Genomic DNA, 20,092 nt, shown 5'->3' with positions numbered 1-20,092 from the left:
AATCTCATGAAAAAGTCCTGAACATTAACTGTTGCCCCCATGTAAAAGTGACAGGATTGTATTAAAGTGATATATAGTTACAAATACTGCTCCTTTAAGTTTGCATACCTGAATAAAAGCTGATAAACCCATGGATTGAATGTGTGTTGTGAATCTTAACCCATGAACAATTCTTTTGAATCTGATTTAGACAGCAGTTAATCAAATTAGAACAAATTCAAATCATTTTGCTCTGCTTTGTATTTTGAAAATGTAGATTTCACGATTTTGGATATGTCAGACTCTTGATATTTTCTGGACTTTAGAACAACTTGAGCCAAGCTGCTAATGTTGAGTTTAACCAGTTGCTGTCATCAGTCTTCCTTTTCCCCAAAATTGAGACTAAAATTTGAAATACTGTTGAAAATATTGAGTGCACAGGGTTAAAAAAATTATTGTGATAGATTGTGAAGTAAATGTGTGATAATGTGCACATACTTCATCATGAGTGCATAGAAAAGGTAAAGTTACATGAGACATAAAACCATTTCTTATATCATCAGTTCCTTTGTCTTGTGAGCGGTGTTCTGTGAATGCCATGAATAAGTTTTCATACTTTGCAGTCACTTTCTGGCATGTCATTAAAAGCTGCTGAGCACAATGCATCTACTGGTCGAAGTATCCTTCTCCTCATGGAGCATGATTACACAGCGAGTTAGCCTGTGATGATAGTGTTGGAATATCCCTTAATGAGATGAAACACTGAACACTCCTTGGTCTTGTAATACCCTCAAAAACTAAATCAATCAGCTGAATTTACAATATGCTGGAGGGATTGAGTTTTCAAGCAGATTTAACTCCAGGCAGTGCCCTCAGCTACTTGTAAGAGAGTATAACAGCTTTGAAAATAAATTAGTGGACTATACTATTCCGTTATGATTCATTGAACACACGAGAAATGTAAAAGGAAAATTAATAAGTTTATTTAAGACTATGGCATGCCAGTATTTGAGAGGATTTATTTAGTGCATCCACACTGTCTGCTGTTTACAGTGTCTCTCTTTATCAGAATTAATCACATGTTTGAAGAACCTTTGTATCCTTGACCTTTAATTAAATTCAGCTGTTCTACAATTTCTACATTTTGAAAAAAAGTTTTTGACTTATAATACAAGTCAAGCCTTTGATAATGGGTTGTCACAAAACTATTGGTGCAGTTTAAAGAATAAACCTGTATTTTGTCAGGTGCATACAAATGTAGTGTTTTTAACCTTTGCAATAGATCTGTCTTTGGATAAGAAAAGTGTGATGAATGTGGATTCATTTCTGCATTGTCTAATAAAATATTTCTATCATCTAAAAATGTAGCTGAATACAGTGGATTTTTTAAATGGAATTACATATAGCATATGCTGTTGCTGTAAGAATTTCTAATATCAGTGACCTGGATGTACATAATTATCAGCAGTGGACCAAAAATGACATTCAAATACAAAGAGGCAGGTTACACTTTGAATTCTAGATACCACCACGTTAAATATGCTTGACTAAAACTTTAGACAACATATGCAATTTTACCACTGATTATAGAGACAGCCATTATCTGTATGGGCTTACAATGACTATCTTATAGGTAAAGATAGCTGTTCTCAAAATTAACACCTGTGAGCAGTAAAGCCTGCTTTAATCTGGAGAAAGTGGTTCTCTCAAAGAGCATGGCCTTTACATCAAAAGAATGAGAAACTTATCTGAATGGTGAACCTTGGTCTGTAGGTTTACTCAGAGCAACTGCATTTTGATATCACAGTGTGAAGTAGAACTGTGTAGAGTGATTTATGTATAAAGATCAAGGGGCTCAGTTTAAGACTCTGTTGTTTTGTCTTTCCCCATTTATTAAAGAAGACAGGAGTGAGTGAGGTATCAGCAACCTAATATGTAATTTCACTCATAAGATGAATGGTTAAATCCTATGACATATGAGGCCATTGAATCTATGCATTAAGTTATAAGTTTTGGATCATAGGAGGCACTAGTCTGCCAAGGAAGTTGCATTTTGAATTGGACGTGTACAGAGTGCATTGGAAACGTGCCCAACTTGTAATTATTTGCATCTGTGTGGGTTATGTTTCAACGATAGACTTAAAATAGGCTATTCAAAGTAAAGTAAATTACCAGAAGGAAACACCAGCAAAAATGAGGCCAGAGCTCTTGAAACATAGGGATAGAATATTGGAATTAGTTCATTCAGAGGAGGCATAGAAGACAGTGCATGCAAGAGTGTCAACACAAGCATAAGGAGCAGTGAACTGCGTGATGTTGTGAAAAAGCGAAGAAACACAAATAAATGTGGTGAAAACATAATGCTGAGTAGAAAACAATGTGTGTTTATATAGTACGTATAATCCATAGAAATGCCCCTGGCACTTCACAGAAGTGTGCAAAAGAATGATTTGCTGAATGAAAAAGCTGAGTTGTTAGGAAGCTTCATCTATAGCTTCGTGAAACGGCTGGATTTTAAAGGAAATGGAGAGGCAGAAACAATAGCCTATGATATCTCGGGCATTCAAGGTACTCATTGAAGGAATGAAGAATTGGGATGCAATGAAAGATTTGCTTTTATACTGCTGCAAAGTTCGACATTTTGCCAAAACTCTTCATCTTGTATTCATCAAGACAAACACAAGAATGCCAGAATGTTTAAATAGTTGTTGCAACTTATACGAAAGGAGAATTACTTCCTCCTTTGGTCAGAGTAAGTAAAGTTTTAGTAATGTGGCAAAAGCAGAATCCTGATTGTAGAGTGTCAAACCGATCTGTCCCCAATTTGAACATGACAACATGTTCAATGATTTTGGAAAGTTGTTCATTGTTTGAAAGGATAGAGAAATTGGCTTTTTCAGGAAACAGGGAGGCTCTAACAGGGATAGTGAGACAGAGAAGAATGAATATACAATGTTATCTGCCCTAGAAGGCAAAGTTACAACCAAAGGCATGAAGACAAAAAATTATTCTCTTGCTCCCAATCTTGCAGTGGTTTTATTGAAAGATTGGAATTTATATTCTGAAGTACCAAAACATGCAAGGGATTGAAATATATTTAACAGTGAATTTCATTCCTACTGTGAAATATTTGATACTATTTAAGATGTACAAGAAGGAAGATTGGATGATGCAAAGTGCAATCTTAAACTACTCTTCCTAAATACAAATCCTCCAGAGTACAGAAAGTTTGCAAAATTTCTCTGACGATTTTTATGTACAAGTTATCCACAGATCACTTCTATTGGATTATTGTATAGAAGCCAGGACAGATGGGTAACTACCTTAAGGCAGTTACATGACATCACTAAATGTGATAGTCAGGTATAAAAATTCTTATTTACAATCACTCTGGCTGTGCAATGGAGTCAGTGAGGTTTGTTGAGTCGGTCACTTATGTATATATAATGTATAAATAAACAGAAACCAGAATATGTGCAAGTCTGAGATATCATAACAATGTAAATAATTAGTGTTGTTAATAAACTTCAAGACATCTGTATCAAAATGAGCTCAGTCTTTATAGCATATGATACATGAACCACCAGACAGGGATGTACTCAGACCATGTTATACAGGCAGTGGTTATTGATACGACAAACCATGTCAACTACCATCAGCATTACATTGATAGAAGTGTGGTCATGACTCTTTTTACAATACTGATCATGTCAATACATTGGTGACATTTCTCATTGCAGTTTACATTATTTGCCTGTTAATTTCTGTACTCCAGCTACTAGCAGAAATAAATTGCGTCTGCACGTCATTTATCTGTGACTTTTAACCGTCAGATGTTAACGGATAGAGCATTATATTTACAGAATGTGTTTAAAAACTTATGTTACTTGAATTTGAATAATTAATAATATTTTTCATACCATGCCAACTGCCAATTATATAAAACTACTACAGCTGTCTGGCTGGATGAAATGAGCAGTGAAGAATGGCAAGTTTTGCAGAATGATTCATGTTTGAATACTTTCTAATCACAGCTTCAGATTGTATTGATAATAATTTTGTCTGCATACTTTGTTTTGAAAACAAGTATTTCCTAAAACAATTTTAAAATCCAAACATTTCTTTATGTTCAAGGAACAGAACTTTTCCACAAGTTTCATTATTTAAATCACTTTGTTCCAGTTATGCAGACATATCTTTAAGATGCTGTAGAGTTTTTAAAAATTCTCTCAAAGGACATGGGCATTGCTAGCTGGCCAGCATTTATTACCCATCCCTAGTTGCCCTTGAGAAGGTGAGCTGCCTTCTTGAATTGCATTGTAATCCATGCATTGTAGATAGACCCACAAGGCCCTTAGAAGGGGAATTCCAGAATCTTAAACCAGCAACAGTGAAGGAGCAACAACATATTGACAAGTCAGGATGGTGAGTGGGATGGAGGGGAACTTGGAAGTGGTGATTGTTTCCATGTATCTGCTGCCTTGTCCTTCTAGATGGAAGGAGTTGAGAGTTTGGAAGGAGCTGCCTAGTGTTGTTTAACAAATTTACTGTTGAGTATTAAGCTACTGAGGTGGTGGAGAGGGTAGATACTTGTGGATATGGTGCAATGCACGCTGCATTGTCCAGGAGGATGTAAAGTTTGAGTATTGTTGAAGCAGCACCCATCCAGGCAAGTGGGGTGTTTTCCATCCTATTCCTGGCTTGTGCCTTATCAATCGTGGACAGGCTTTCAGGAGTCAGGAGGTGAGTTACTCACCATAGTGTTCCTAGCTTCTGACCTGCTTTTGTAACCATTGCATTTATATGGGGAGTCCAGACAGGTTTCTGATCATATATCAAGAAAATAACTCGCATTTATGCTGCACCTTTATCCTTTTGAGTTATGGTCACTTTTGAAATGTAGGGAAATTATCACTTTTCAAATAATATGCAACAAAGTAATTTAAATTATTACAAAATCAGCAAAATTTCTGATGTTACTTGGGCTTGGTAATTTGTAGTTATGCTGGACAAAATAGCATACAACCTGTTGTTAGCTTGTTACCTTGATGCAGCAGTTCCAATTCCCCATCCTTCATGCGGTAAAGTTCAGTCAACCAAAACGTTGCATAATCCTGTCTTGCACTTAATTCCACCCAATCATCACAGTTATCGACTTCTGATCTATAGCACATCCAATACTACATTCCTGTCACTCTCTCCTATTGTGAGTTCCTCCCTTCCTTGGGCATGATGGTAGTTCAGTGGTTAGCACTGTTGCCTCATAGTAACAGGGAACTGGGTTGGATTCCAGCCCTGACTGACTGTCTGTGTGGAGTTTGCACATTCTCCCTGGGTTTGTGTGGGTTTCAGCCAGGTGGTCCAGTTTCCCCCCCCCCCTGTTTTTGTCAAAACAGTTTTAACCCTATGGTTGTTAGAATACTGAATGGATTCACAAACTCTGAGCATTCACCTGTACCTGTGTTTTGGTTTTTGCTGCTATTTACCTATTATTTACTTATCTATGCTATTTAACTATGTGATCTGCCTGTATTGCTTGCAAGACAAAGCTTTTCACTGTGCCTCGGTACACGTGACAATTAATTCAATTCAATTCAATTCAGACCTGGATTCTTGATCATGAACTTGATTTTTGTTGACCTTGTCCTTAATTAGATGTGCAGGTTAGGTGGATTGGCCATGCTAAATAGCCTTCTGGTGTCCAGGGATGTGCAGGCTAGGTGTGTTAGCCATGGTAAATGTGGGGTCATGGGGGGGATGCTTTTTGAAGGATCAATGCAGACTCAGTGGGCCAAATGGTGTCTTTCTGCACTATAGGGATTCTATGATTCACCTAACTTTGGCCATGCCTTCAGTGCTTTTGATTTCCTCAATAAACAGTCTTTCCCTGTCATTACTCCCTCATCCTGTCCTCATTTAACATCCTGGTTTTAAAAAACACCTCTTTAACCAAGCTTTTAGTCACTCCTGCTAATTTCTTCTTCATTCCCTCTATTTATTTGTTCTTGTTGTACAATTTTTTTGGAACTCTTTTTTACATTAAAGGCAGTGACCATTTATCTTTAATTATCGATTATTTCCAAATACATTTTTTCGAGGTGGGTGGGACATGAATTCGAAAACTGACTGATGTAATTTGTATTCAACTGAACTTAATGATTGGTTGGAATTATATGTTTTATTAAGCTCGTATTTTTAAAGCATAGAGCAAATCATGCATCCAGTTACCACCACCTCTGATCTAGAAGATAAAATCATTGACATCAAAATCAAAACTATGGTTCCACCTTCAAGAATAAGTACATAGGTACCACTCTTTTGTGATCTGAAAACTAACTAAATATTAATGTATAAGTGCCTCTACCTCCATTACAAATGGACATCACAAAAATTATATGAAATCTGTCTTACTTGGACAATAATTGAAGACATGGATAAGCTGTTCAGCTGAAAAAGAGCTAGAGGATTGTAAATATTGAAAATAGGAATATTGTAGTCTTTAGGCTCCATTGTTCGAATGTAAGAAGTCCTCTGTAAACCAACTATTTTCCTGTATGGCCTGGATTCATGATTGTGAACCTTGATTTGTGTTGACTTTACACTTAGCTAGTTGAATTTTATAATTGTGTTTGAGAGTCATGTTAGGATTATTAAGTATTCACAATTGGACTCGTGAAATTTAAAGCACTGTCAAGATGGTTTGTTAGTCATCTCTTTACATCATATATTTAACGTAAAATACAGTAACTCAAATGCCTGCCCTTTCAAGGATATTTAACATGCTCTCTTTCCAAACAAAGTGAGTACAGCTTTTTTCTTTCTTTGTTACAAAGGCAGTGATAAAATGCACTAGGATAATTTCTATTTGACAATCCATATAAAAAGCATGACACTGCAATATTGGGAGACATCCCAATATGGTATGTATGCCATTTTTATACTCCAACTTATTGTAAAGTTTACTGCACACCCTGACAAACTTTGTTTACTGAGTTTGAAAAGAAGTACCGAAAATGCTGTGATATAATGTTTTCATTCTTGCCTTTGGAAGATACTAAATTCACAAACTAGTGTAAAGCATAAACTGTGCCATTATAAGGAAACAATTACTGACCCTCCCTTGTACTTCACTTCAAAGAACTGTTGTTTATTGTGTAAAATATGGTGTTACAGTAGCTGCTTGTGTAAATTGCATTTGAAGATTAATCATGTAAGGTGGTTCTAAATTCTATTGAAAATGTCTTGTATTTTGTTTATCATTTCAGATGTCAAATATAGTATCTTATCAGGAAAACTGTGCTTTTTATAATTGGACATAATCAAGTTTACCAAAAGCTGTGTCAGTTAGCTAATTGTTGCCATCATGTTTAGGTTTCATAGTAGATTATGTAGAAATACCAGAATTTTCAAATGTGCCACAAATGCTGGCAACATAATTTTGCAATATTTCACATTAGATTATATTGAAGTCTGGGACCTAACATTTGTAGTTCCAAATTTTAATGCTTCAGTTCATACCTGAAACCAACTTTGCTCTATCCTTCAATAGTCAGTAATTGCAAAGTGAAACCTTCTGTAAAAGTGAGTGGTAGAAGTATATGAGAGATTTAATGAGGAACTGTATTTCCCCATCAGTTCTCTGTTGTAATTCAATTCTACTCTATGTTAGATGATCCAGTCACTGTTGGAGGCATTCAACCACCGCATCAAATTAAAACTGTACATCGATCACCTGACCACACTATGCCTTGAGCGAAATCCACAAGTCTTGGCAGGATTGCCATCATTATCAGTCAACGAGGAAGAAGAGGATGAGGTTTCCCGGGAGCGTCAGTTGCAAAGTATGACACCTGAACAGGTGAGATATTCTAATTACATCCTTCACAGAATTGCATTGTGTGTTGTACTAGACCCTATAGCAGGGGAAAGGAAAGAAATTAACGAATTATTTCATCCACTGTTAAAAGTGTTAACTTTTATTAAAATCAGGAATGTCAAAGACTAATCACCATGCTTTTTGCAATTCATTATTAACTTGAAATTTGGTTGCTTAAGAGTGAATAAGCCAGCATTGAGCTTGTGCTGTTGTGGAATATTTACCTGTGTCTAACCTAAGCTATATGATAGTAAGAATGATATTTCCTATTATACTTATGGACATTGAGAATGGGAAATGTTGGAGAATTTATTAGATAGGTATTTGACCTCATCACCCAATCTATGCTGAGTCATATCAATAAATTGCAAAGAATTCATTGAACTACTGCACCATTGAAAATAAAGAAAGGTTTTCAGATTTTGCTGCTTCGCAATAATAACAGTTAAGCAATCTCAACATATGCACCAGTGGCTATACAAAGCAACTTTGAGCTATTAAATAGCTCATTATGTAGCTTTTAATCCAGTCACATGGGAAACTACAAACTGTAACAACAGCTCATGAAATGTGAAACTATGGGAACAGCTGAGTAAATGCAAACACATTCTGATTTTAGAAAGCTGATAATATGAAAGATAACTGAGAGAACCCTTCTGTTGTGGTTACATTGAAAAGTAACCGGGTTTAAAAACTGTGTAGCATTCTTTTCTGTGTACTCAAAAAAAAGTGCAGCTTTTTTAAACAAACTACAACCTCATCCACGTTTGAGCCTTGTATACTGTTTAGAACAGTAGGGTCACAACAATGGGAAATTCGGTATCCATTGAAAACGAACAGCATGAATCGCACACCTTTACAACAAGCTCACTTGCAACCAAAAGCAAGGTTTTCTGCATTGCTGTAATGGCAACAAAAGTAGAAAGCATGTTTGCATCAGTTTTATTTTCTGATTGCTGAGAGGCGGAGCAGTAAATCCTCCATGTACATGATGGTGATGCATTTCTGGAAATTCCAGTAGGGATCGATATCCTCGCAGAGTTGATTGGAATTGCTTGTAGGGACCATGTCCCTACTGAGTGGCACGGTGGCTCACTGGTTTGCACTGCTGCTTTGCAGTGCTAGGGACCCAGGTTCGATTCCAGCGATTGTCTGTGTGGAGTCTGCACATTCTCCCCGTGCCTGTGTGGGTTTCCTCTGGGTGCTCCAGTTTCCTCCCACAGTCCTAAGATGTGCAGGTCAGGTGAATGGGCAATTTAGAATGGCCAGTAGTGTTAGGTGCATTATTAGAGGGAAATGGATCTCAATGGGTGACTCTTCGGAGGGTCAGTGCGAACCTTTTGGATCAAAGGACCTGTTTCCACATTGTAGGGAATCTAATCTAATCTAATAACTCTGATGCAGTAGAGTCCACATGAATTGCCTAGTAAACTTAAATTTGGATCACTTACCTTCATTCCGAACTACCACCTCCCTGACCCAAACAGGCCCTCTCTACTATCACCCATACCTGATCCAAACCATTGACTTAACTGGTGCACTCATTCACTGACATGCTGACCATGCACCCCCAACTTGCTTCCTAATGCCTTATTGGCCTGGTACCCTACCTCCTCCTCCCATCTGCCACACTAACCTCTCAACTGCTTAACACCCCTGCCTCTTTCTCACCTGCCTATCTAATCCCCAGCTAGCCATCCCCCTGTCACATAAGCCCTCACCCAACTGCCACCCTACCCACACTCTTAAGTGTCTATTTTTTTCTGATCAGAATTGAACATAGTGTTTCTAATCCTTATCAGAAAGTTTGGATCAATGTGTTCATTAGTCTATTCTGGCCTTGCCAGGCATTGTAGGAGTGTACATTTCTGTCAATATATTAGCAGATTGTAGCATTCAACAAAGACATGTTGGTGAGCAGAACTGGTTGGTATAAAACCATAATTTATATAGCATCCAGGACCTGGAGCATTGTATGATATTACTACTTCCCAATGCAGCAATTGTCTGTCCTTTCAAATAATGCACTCAGCAAGCTCAAATGCTCAAAAATGAAAAAAAAATGCAGATATTAGTTTGTGGTTCTGATTTTTCTTGCAATGGGTGGAGATACTGTCACTCAGATACATAGGCTTGGATTTTCAATTTCCCATGGATGACAGAACAGACCAAGGTATCCTTGAAATAATGATCCCGGATGGCATGCCATTATTGCCACAGCTTGGGAACATGCTTGAATTTTCATTGAAGCCATGCTGAAGGAAGTCACAAACTTGCTCACCTCAAATTAATAGCCTGCTAAGCTTCTTGAAGAACATAGTAATGGGGCATGGAGGACTAGAAGGCGATTTTCAAATTGTAAATCCCTTATCCCAAATAGTCTGATGTGTGTTAATGCACAACTGTTGAGTTCAAAGCAGGTAGAACTTAACAGTTACTTTGCTGAAAAGTTTTGCCTCCTGGAATATCTTGCATCAGATTGAGCACATGATCTTACGTTTGATAATTTTGTTCACTCTTTAATATGCTGCCTCTTCTGTCTATTACAAGGGAGCAACAGGTCCCCTTGTCAGTGCTGCCTGCCTTTGCCACTCACATTCTGCAGGCAGCTGCTGAATTCTGGGAACCCTCTGCACTATCAATTGTCTACTGAGATCATTACCACCCCAATCAGAGCATTCACTATTCAGGTTAGAGTGATCAGTTTGGACCCAAAGTGTTCCTGCACCCTGTATTGTAAAGCAAGTCAATGCATATTAAATACGCAAGGGTTCCTGTTAATACCCCTTAATGTATTTATTTGAAAATACTGACTTATTGATCTCATGTTCAATCTGTCAACAAGAAATAATTGCATTGTTTTAACCTATGACCTCCACAGGATATGAATCCTTGCTGGTCTTGTATAATAGAATCCATACTTTGCCTGACTCTGAGACTGACAGGTAAAGGAAACATTCTCACTGTATCCACAAAACATCAGACTTCTGTCTGAACAAAATTATATTTATATGCACAAAGCTGAAAGGAATGTGTAAGGGTGTGAGAAATTATGTTTAAATTTATTTATTATCATTTGTCCTTCGGATACAAGATTTTTGTCAACCTTCCATGGAGTATTCCTTTAAAAGAATAAGAGCTATGGGTAACATATTAAGATTCTTTACTGTTCAGATCAGATGGTTATTAGTAAACTAAATTGATTTTAGGAGTTTTTGACTACTGCACAGCTAGTTGTATATGCAAGTTTGCATATTACTGCCTATTTGATTCAAATTTACCCTCACCACCTCAGTCTTTGTCTCCTGGGATGAAACACGCTTGTCAGTCCTACCACAGTCACTGTACAAATATTCTGTAATCAGTCAATGAAAGTTACACATTTTTCTCACTCTCCATTTCAAAACAGTGTATGAGATGAGCTCTTGTTCTTTTACAATCCAGAGTGTATAGGCCCAGTTTACTTATTCTTTCATCATAGGGCAATCCTTTCAACCCAAGGACCAATCTATTGCATCCTCACACTACAGCTTTAATGCAGTTATAACTTTGCTTAGAAATGGAAATCATAATTATAGCCTGTACACTATGTAGTCTCACCAAAGCCCCATACAATAAATGCAAGAATTTTTAATTTTGTAATCCAACCATGAGGAATAAACATTAACTTGCCAATTACCTTCCTAATTGCTTGCTGTACCTACATAGTAACATGGTGTTCCTTGTACAAGTAAATCCAAGTTTCGATGAGCATTGTTGTTAAAAAGCTTCACCTGCCTTTTTTAAAAGTTATTCTGCTTTTCAGTTTCTGCATCAGAATGAATATCTTCATTCTTCCCCATATCCTATTCCATCTGCTACATTATTGACCATCTACTTAATCTGTTAGTGGCCAGGCTTTGTTGTTGCCTGTGCTGGTGAGGTCAAGTGTGGATACTTTTCAAAAATAGCATACTCGATGCCTTGTTATTTTCTTCAGTGGAATTTTCAGTGTGGGTTGAGGGTGTGGGATTGGTGGTTGATATCAGAAATGTACTTTGCTCCAATTAGCTATTTGTTAAGCTCCTTGAAAAGTGTTTTTCTTTTACCAGAAAGTTGCTGAACCGAAGGAGACTAGTGCTACATTAGTGCAAAGTTATTGAGATCACAAGGAGAGCAATTGAGTAAACTTTTTTATTATAAATTTTTTGCCAAGGTACTTTTGTTCCAGATCAGCAGCAATTCCATTTGGCCACTTCTGTACATGGTGAGGCCATTGGCCCTTCTTCCCCTCTCTTCTGCAAGGCAGAAGCAGACCCATCAATATTGCTCATCTCCCTTGGATGCTTTTGATCTACACGCAGCCTCTGCCAAAATTAAATGCCACTAAGTGAGTGCCCAGCTTGTCACTGGCCCAATAGGGCATGAACAGTTTAAGATTGAGTCTGCAACAGATGGTGAGGGAACTAACAAAAGGAAAAAGCATACTTGACCTCATCCTCACCAATCTGACTGCCATGGGTGCATCTTTCTATGGTAGTATCAGTAAGAGTGATTGCCATGAAGTCCTTGTCGAGATGAAGTCTTACCTTCACATTCACAACATGTTATGTGGCACTACCACCATGCCAAATGGAATAGACTTTAAATAGATCTAGCAACTCAAGGCTGAACATCCATGTGGGCCATCAGAAACTGAATTGTGCTGCAACTCAATCTGCAAGCTTATGGGCTAACATATCCCCAATTCTAGCATTACCATCCAGTCAGGGGATCAACCCTGGATCAATGAAGAGTACAGGAAGGCATGCCAGGAGCAGCACCAAACACATTTAAACATAAGGTGCCAATCTGGTGAAGCTACAAAATAGATAACTTGAGTTACAAATGGTATAATTGACAAGTGATGGATGGGGCTAAATGATTCCGCAAACAATGAATCCGAATAAAGCTGTACAAACCTGCCACATCTAGTTGTAAATGGTGCTGGACCATTTAAGCACCTCACTGGAGCAGAAGACTCCACAAATATCCCTATCCTCAATGATGCAGGAGCCAAATACAGCAATTTAAAATGTAACATCCGATAGAAAATTACTCAGGTATGTCCTGTAAACAAATCCAACCTAGCCAATTTTCAACCTATCAGTCTACTCTTAATCATCAGTAAAGTGATTGAAGCTGTCATCAGGTGCAATCAGACAGCATTTATTGAGAAATGATCTGCTCAGTTTGGGCTCTGCCAGGGCCATTCAATTCCTGATTTTATTTCAGCCTTAGTCCATACTTAGGTAAAATAGCTAAATTCCAAAGGTGAGGTGTAAATGACTGCTGTTGATATCTAGGCCTCACTTGACAGAATATAGCATTAAGGTGAAAGGCATATGTGCCTTAAAGGAAGGTGTGTGTGTGTTTGTTGGAGGTCCATCATTTCAGTTCCATGATATCTCTGCAAGAGTTTCTTGGGGTAATGACCTTTGCCCTTCGAACTTTAGCTGCTTCAGTGGTGACCTACCTCCAATATAAGGTCAGAAGTGTGGATGTTTGTTCATAACTGGACAATGTACAGCACCATTCACGATTCTCAAGATATTGATGCAGTCCATGTCCAAATGCAGCACAACATGGACATTATCAGGTTTGGGCTGACAAATGCCAAGTAACATTCGCACCACATAAATGCCAGACAATATCCTATTTCCAATCAAGAGAATTTAACCATTGCCGCCTTGACATTCAGTGGCATTGCCATCACTGAATTCTTCATTAGCAACATAATAGGTTTACCATTGACCAGAAAGTGAACCGGCCTAGCCATACAAATACTTAGGATACAGGAGGCAGGGTCACTTGGAATACCGCACTAAGTGACTCACCACCTGACTCCCCAAAGCCTGTCCACCATCTACAAGGCACAAGTCCGGAGTGTGATGGAATAAGTCCCATGTGCCTAGATAAGTGCAGCTCTATCAATGCTTAAGAAGTTTGTCACCATCCAGAACAGACAATTGATCGGCACCAGATCCACAAATATTCACTTCCTCCACCAGTGCTGCTCAGTAGCAGCAGTTTGTAATATCTACAAGATGAACTGAAGAAATTCAGCAAGGTTCCTTACACAGAACTTTCCAAACTCTCAATCACCACCATCTGAAAGGATAAGGGCAGCATATATGGGAATACCACCAGCTACATCTTCCACTCCAAGCTACATGCCATTCTGATTTGGAAATATGCCATCATTCCTTCATGTCACTTGATCAAAATCATGGAACAATCTCCCTCATGGCATTGTGGGCTTATCTACACCAAATGGACTGCAGCAGTTTAAGAAGGCAGCACCCCACCATCTTCTCAAGGGCAATAAATGCTGGCCCAGCCAGCGATATCCACATTCCATAAATGAATAAACAGATAAAAAAATGTTTTGGATTTAGGACTTCAAAATGATCCAAACGTCAGATTCCCATCCCCAATTTGAAATTCGAGCTCCATATCTCTTTGCAGCTTCATTATGACCTCAAGGTTTAGATTCCAACCCAATTTTGTATCATCTGCAAAGTGAGATATATTACCCTCAGTTCCTTCATCTTAGTTAATTGTATTGTGGTGCCCATGATCCTTTATCTTGGACACTAACATTTTGCATTGTACTTTACTTTACCAAATGCCTTCTATTCTAAGAAAAAAACAAATAGGACATCTGGTGGCAATTGTCAAAATTAGTAATATTTTTCATTTTTTTTCTCTTAAAAGATTTAATGGCTTCTGTTTCAACCCTGTAATTAGGCATTTTGTTCTCCAGCCATCTTCAGTGTGAAGGGATTTATTCCCTTCTCACTTAGTAGTAACTTTAAAGTTAAACTCTAATTATTAATTCCCCAACCAGGCTAGCAATTTTGACCATTTTCCCTATTCATAATAATTTTAAATCTTCCATTAAATTTCCTCTTGCTTTTAATGTACTGGTGGAAATTGTTGTGGTGTCTCAAGTGCGTCCTCTGAACTAGTTTGCCATTTCTTGTGTAATCCTGCTGAATCTACAATGTGACCTGTCACTTCAAAACCTTTCCAACAGGTCAGCCAAAACTGCACACAGCACTCTGACCGAATCAATGTTTTATATAAATTAATCATTACTTCTTCAGTCTTGTGATCTCTGCACTGACCTATAAAACATAAAGTTCATCTACACTTTAATGGCTTATTTACATATGCTTAGCACTTCAGAGAATTAAATTTTAAAAAGTAAGACATGCCTTTATAAGTGCCTTTCACAACACTAGGAGATCTAAAAAAAACTTTTGAAATATAATCACTGATGTAATGCAGGAAAATGGCAGCAAATTTGCACACAGTAAATTCCTATGAGTTGCAGTACAGTAATGGCCAGACAATTTCTTTTAGTGAATATTAGTCAGAATCCTAGGAGAAGCTCTGTGTTTCAAAACTGGATCACATGTGTCCAGTTTAAAGACCTTAGAGGAGCCCAATTTGCTGAGAAATGGCAGTGCTACATTGGAGTGTCAGCTGAGATTTCTGTCCTTTTTCTTTGAAATGGGGCTTAAACTCCCAAAGTGTTAACAATTCACCACCGATGTCATACTAATCACTGTTTTTCTGTTCACATCCTTCCCTGCATGCATTGCATGTGTTCCCTGTTCTTGTATTCTCTCGAAATGAATCACCTCAAACAACCTGATCAGCTACTTCCTGCTTGTTGACAGTCTCTTCCAGAGATACTGTTTCCTATATCACAAGGGCTACCCTACCCAACCATGTCAGCAAGCTTGCAAGACTGCCACCATCTGTACCCTTCGCAAAGGCAGAGCTGATGACCCTGCACTCTGCAAGGACCTTCACAACAAGATAACATACAGGGAAACTCAGAACCTCTGGAGGCAACAACGAATATGCTAAAATCATCTCGGTACATCATCCAAAGCAAGCCCCCCTTAGATTTTATCATTGCATCAATTTCAGGGACAACCAATGAATCTTGATGACTGTTTGGTACACCTGACTGGACATTGACCGACTGGTACCAGACTGAACAGGGCTGGCTGGGCAGCACAGTGGCACAGTTGGTTAACACTACTGCCTCACAGCCCAGGGACCTGGGATCGATTCCACCCTTGGGCAATTGTCTGTATGGAGGTTGCTCGTTCTCTCCATGTCCATGCGGATTTCCTCTAGGTGCTCCGGTTTCCTTCTACAGTCCAAAGTCGTGCAGGTTAGGTGGATTGGCCATGCTAAATTGCCCATAGTGTCCAGAAATGTGCAGACTAGGTGGATTAGCAATGGGAAATACAGGGTTACCGGGATAGGGTAGTGGGGGTGAATCTGGTGGGATGCTCCTTGGAGGATTGGTGTGGACTCAATGGGCCAAATGGCCTGCTTCCACACTGTAGAGATTCTATGACAAATTTATCCATTAAATTACACCTGTTACCTGCCTGGTCATTCCATTATCCTGCATTTTCTCAAAATCCTTTAAAGTCCCTGTCACTGTTGTGAAAGTACCAATTTCTGTATCATCACCAAGTCCAAATCAATTTTGTATTCACAGTCTAAAAGTGTGAGTTCTAATCTGGGGTCCAATACCTATACCATTTCACCAATCCAAGCCCCATGCATTTTGACTGTTTCCTCCCACTCTATAAAATAGCTCTTCTTATAATAATAATTTTGTCTTGAACCTTGCACCTGAATGTGTGGAATTCTTCTAAAAATCCATTCATGTGGTTTCCTCAGTTGCTTTTCCAGTTCATAATCAGCGCAAGTACATTTTTGTGATAGGAAATTTAAGTGGAAGAGTTAAGTTGTTTCTATTTCAGTTCCTCCAGCTCTTCCCTGATCCACTCAACTGATTTCATTTAAATGTATAGTAATAAATGGCAAAAAATTTTGCATTTGAAAATGTATTCAGAATGATGGAGAAGGGATTTATCTGATATACTAGTTTTGAAGATCAGCTGAGACATGCAGCAGTGAAGGATCTGAGAGCTTGAAGAGTCTCGAGTTTATGAGTACTGATTTCTGTACTTAAAAAAAAAATTTAATAGTGATTTTTCCATATTCTGTTTATACAGATCTGGAACTTGCTTCCCACTTATTCTGACTGTGTCAGAGTAATAACAAATTCTATCAAACATCTGCCAAAATGAGAGTGTATCTCATACGGATGTGGCATTCTCTCTAGGCATACCCCTGCATGCACTTACATGATAAAGGTGGAATGGACAGTTGTAGCTGCGCCATGGATAGTCAGGCAGCACTGAAAAGCAAGAATCCAAAATCAACCCCCAGCCCCCATAAACAGAATTCGATATGAATTGTTGATTGTTCGAATACTGTATTAAAATGTTTAAGAATGTGCTGGTAAGGAAAAATAAAGTAAATGTCCATTGTGCTAATTTGCATCCCCTGGTGAGGTTGTTGAAGTTCATGCGGAACTGGTTTGCGAGAGGCTGAGACATTTAGAGCTCAGTACCACATCTTTCCAGCTAGCAGATATATTGACACTGTCCAGGTCATCGTAATCTTTTCCCTCTCAGAGAGTATGGACATCCAGCTCTCAATACGAGATGGCTGGTTCGTGCCTATGCCCATGCCTTGCTGAGCAGCTTGCTCCAGTTTCGAGCTTTTCTTCAAAAACATGAGTGGGGTGACGAAATATACAGTGAACATTTCTGAGAGCCAAATGAAAGAGTCAATTACTGCATTTTCATTTTTTTTTAAAGAAGCTGCAAATCTGAAACCAAACCAGAAACTTTTCTGGAAAAATTCAGCAGGTGTGGCAGCATCTGTGGAGGGCAAATAGAGTTAACACTTTGGGCTCAGTGACCCTTCTTAAGGGCTTCATTCCTGTTTGTCTGCTCCTGAATCAGTTGAAGCTATTTCCCCTGGAGCGTCGGAGGCTGAGGAGTGACCATATAGAGGTTTATAAAATCATACAATCATAGAATCCCCACATTGTGAAAGCAGGCCAGTTGGCCCATTGAGTCCACATCCACCCTCCAAAGAGCATCCCACCCACACCCAATTCCCTACTCTATAACCCTGCATTTCCCAGGGCTAATCCTCCTAATCTACATGTCCCTGGACATGAGGGAGCAATTTGGCATGGCCAATCCACCTATCCTGCACATCTTTGGACTGTGGGAGGAAACCAGGACACCCAGAGGAAACCCATGGCAATGTGCAAACTCCACATAAGACATAAAAGAGACCTAAGGGGCAAACTTTTCACGCAGAGGGTGGCACATATATGAAATGAGCTGCCAGAGGAGGTGGTGGAGGCTGGTACAATTACATTTTAAAGACATCTGGATAGGTATGTGAATGAGAAGGGTTTAGAGAGATATGGGTCAAGTGCTGGCAAATGGTACGAGATTAGTTTTGGATATCTGGTTTGGATATTTTGGACCAAAGGGTCTGTTGCCGATCTGTAACTCCATGACTCTGCTGCCTGTTTGTGACATCCTTTAAAGTTTTAGGGCTGCCGGTAGCCTCAACTTAAAATAAAAAGTCCTCCTCTGCATGCTTACCTAATGAAACACATTGACGCTGCATTCAAGCAGAAACGCTCATTACCAATTTTGACCCAACTCCCCTTACTTCTTAAAAGTACACGGATAGTTGACAGTATAAATGCTTTAATCCAATGACACTTTTCCAGGACATTGGGGCACTCAGCGTGTGCATTGTATGTATTATCATCTTTTAGGGATTATATCATTCTGGACATGCAGTAGACTGGAGCAAGTAGCCTTTTTTGTTCCGATTTATCTTGTCCATATTCGTGTGATTCCCAGTGGGAAAGAGTAAAATGCTGCCTAATTGATCAGAATTGTTGATTTGCTATGTCACACATTAAAAAGGAAAATTTGCCGTCCTCATAGAGGATTGTCAGGTTGCTGTCCCTGAGAGAGACATTTATGGTGAGTTTAATCGAGGCTCAGCAGGCCCCCAATGAGGGTAAGGTTGAAAAGGTGAGACCTCCTAGTGACCTAAGCCGTTGTGGGATTTGAACCCATACTATTGACATCATTCTGCATCACAAACTAGGCATCCAGCTAACTGAGCTAACCAACACACATACATTTAAAATGTAACCTGTAACATCAGAAAGTTGGCCTCGCAACTAATTTATCATAGTATAACTGTTTGTAACAAACAATAAAAGTTTAAAATTATATACATTTATCCTTGGTCCCTTCTAATTCTCATCAACATGCAGCCCTATGATAAGTTCCTCTGAAAGCACAGCATTTGTTCTTAAATGTGCGTTGACAGCACTCAGCTCTACTTTACTAATAGTTCTTTCAACCCTTCCATTGCTGCAAAATTATCAGACCATTTGTTTATCCAACTTCCAATACTGAATGAACAGAAATTATCTCAGTTAAATATTTGTAAAGCTAAAGCCATGGTTTCCCATTCCTATCATCATTCCTTAGCTACTCAGTCCATCATTCTTCCTGGTAAGAGGCTGAGATTAAATTGGTCTGTACAGAGACTGTATGTCAGTTTTGATCCTGTGGTGAGCTTCAGACTCCATATTTGCGGCATCACTAAAACAACTTATTAATTGTAATATTGTTCAACTTTGCCCCTTCTCAGCTCAACTCATTATAGATATAGATTGCTCTATTAATAAATGGGCAAACTATGTTCTTTATGAAAAAATTACTTAACGTATAATTATAGTACTGATGATAGTGCTTTGAGACTGCACAAAAAGAAAATTGTATTAAACGAGCGTTTTAAAAAGGATGAATGAATCTGGTGAAAGATTCCAACAAGTGGTGAAGATGTTAAATATGTTACATGGCCAAGTTAATTTCTTTTAGCCTAAAGGAGAATGTCATGAAAAATCAAATAGTTTCCATCTAATTCCTCTGTTTTCCTGCCCAAAAACCCACAGTTTATCTTTGCTATTATTAAAACAGGATTATTGCCTTCATACTTTCAACGAACCAAGGTCATTGATCCAGAGTATCAGTAAACAAAACATTCATAAATATACTGGGAATAATGGCTGCTGATTATCCATGACCACGCAATAGATTTCTCTCCTGTTTTGACCAGCAATTGAGCCTAGGGGTATACTCAAACAGTGACTGCATTAGTTTCTGGCAGTGGTAGAAAAATTATTTCTCCCACTTGGTTTCAAGTTGCCACTAGTGTATAATAATGCTTGTTATAACACCCTCTGCACACTCTTTCAATTCGCTTGAGGCAATATTCTTTTAT

The 20,092-nt window shown here is 38.5% G+C and overlaps 1 protein-coding gene across 10 annotated transcripts in view; it reads left to right on the top strand.

Moving 5' to 3' along the window:
• Window positions 1-20,092, top strand: part of erc2 (ELKS/RAB6-interacting/CAST family member 2) — an 846,554-nt gene that overhangs the window by 747,228 nt on the left and 79,234 nt on the right. For 7 of the 10 annotated variants that reach the window (XM_087994311.1, XM_087994312.1, XM_087994315.1 and 4 more), the window contains one exon: window positions 7,649-7,837. In XM_087994311.1, the coding sequence (XP_087850437.1) occupies window positions 7,649-7,837 (189 nt within the window). Of the gene's footprint in view, window positions 1-7,648; window positions 7,838-20,092 lie in introns of those variants that run through there. The other 3 variants (XM_087994318.1, XM_087994319.1, XM_087994317.1) reach the window with 1 other exon arrangement.

The sequence above is a fragment of the Chiloscyllium plagiosum genome, unplaced genomic scaffold (assembly GCF_037043375.1).
Source record: "Chiloscyllium plagiosum isolate Xiang-an unplaced genomic scaffold, Cpla_swu_hap1 HiC_scaffold_14, whole genome shotgun sequence".
Taxonomy (NCBI): Eukaryota; Metazoa; Chordata; class Chondrichthyes; order Orectolobiformes; family Hemiscylliidae; genus Chiloscyllium; species Chiloscyllium plagiosum.
This window is presented reverse-complemented; position numbering and strand designations above follow the sequence as displayed.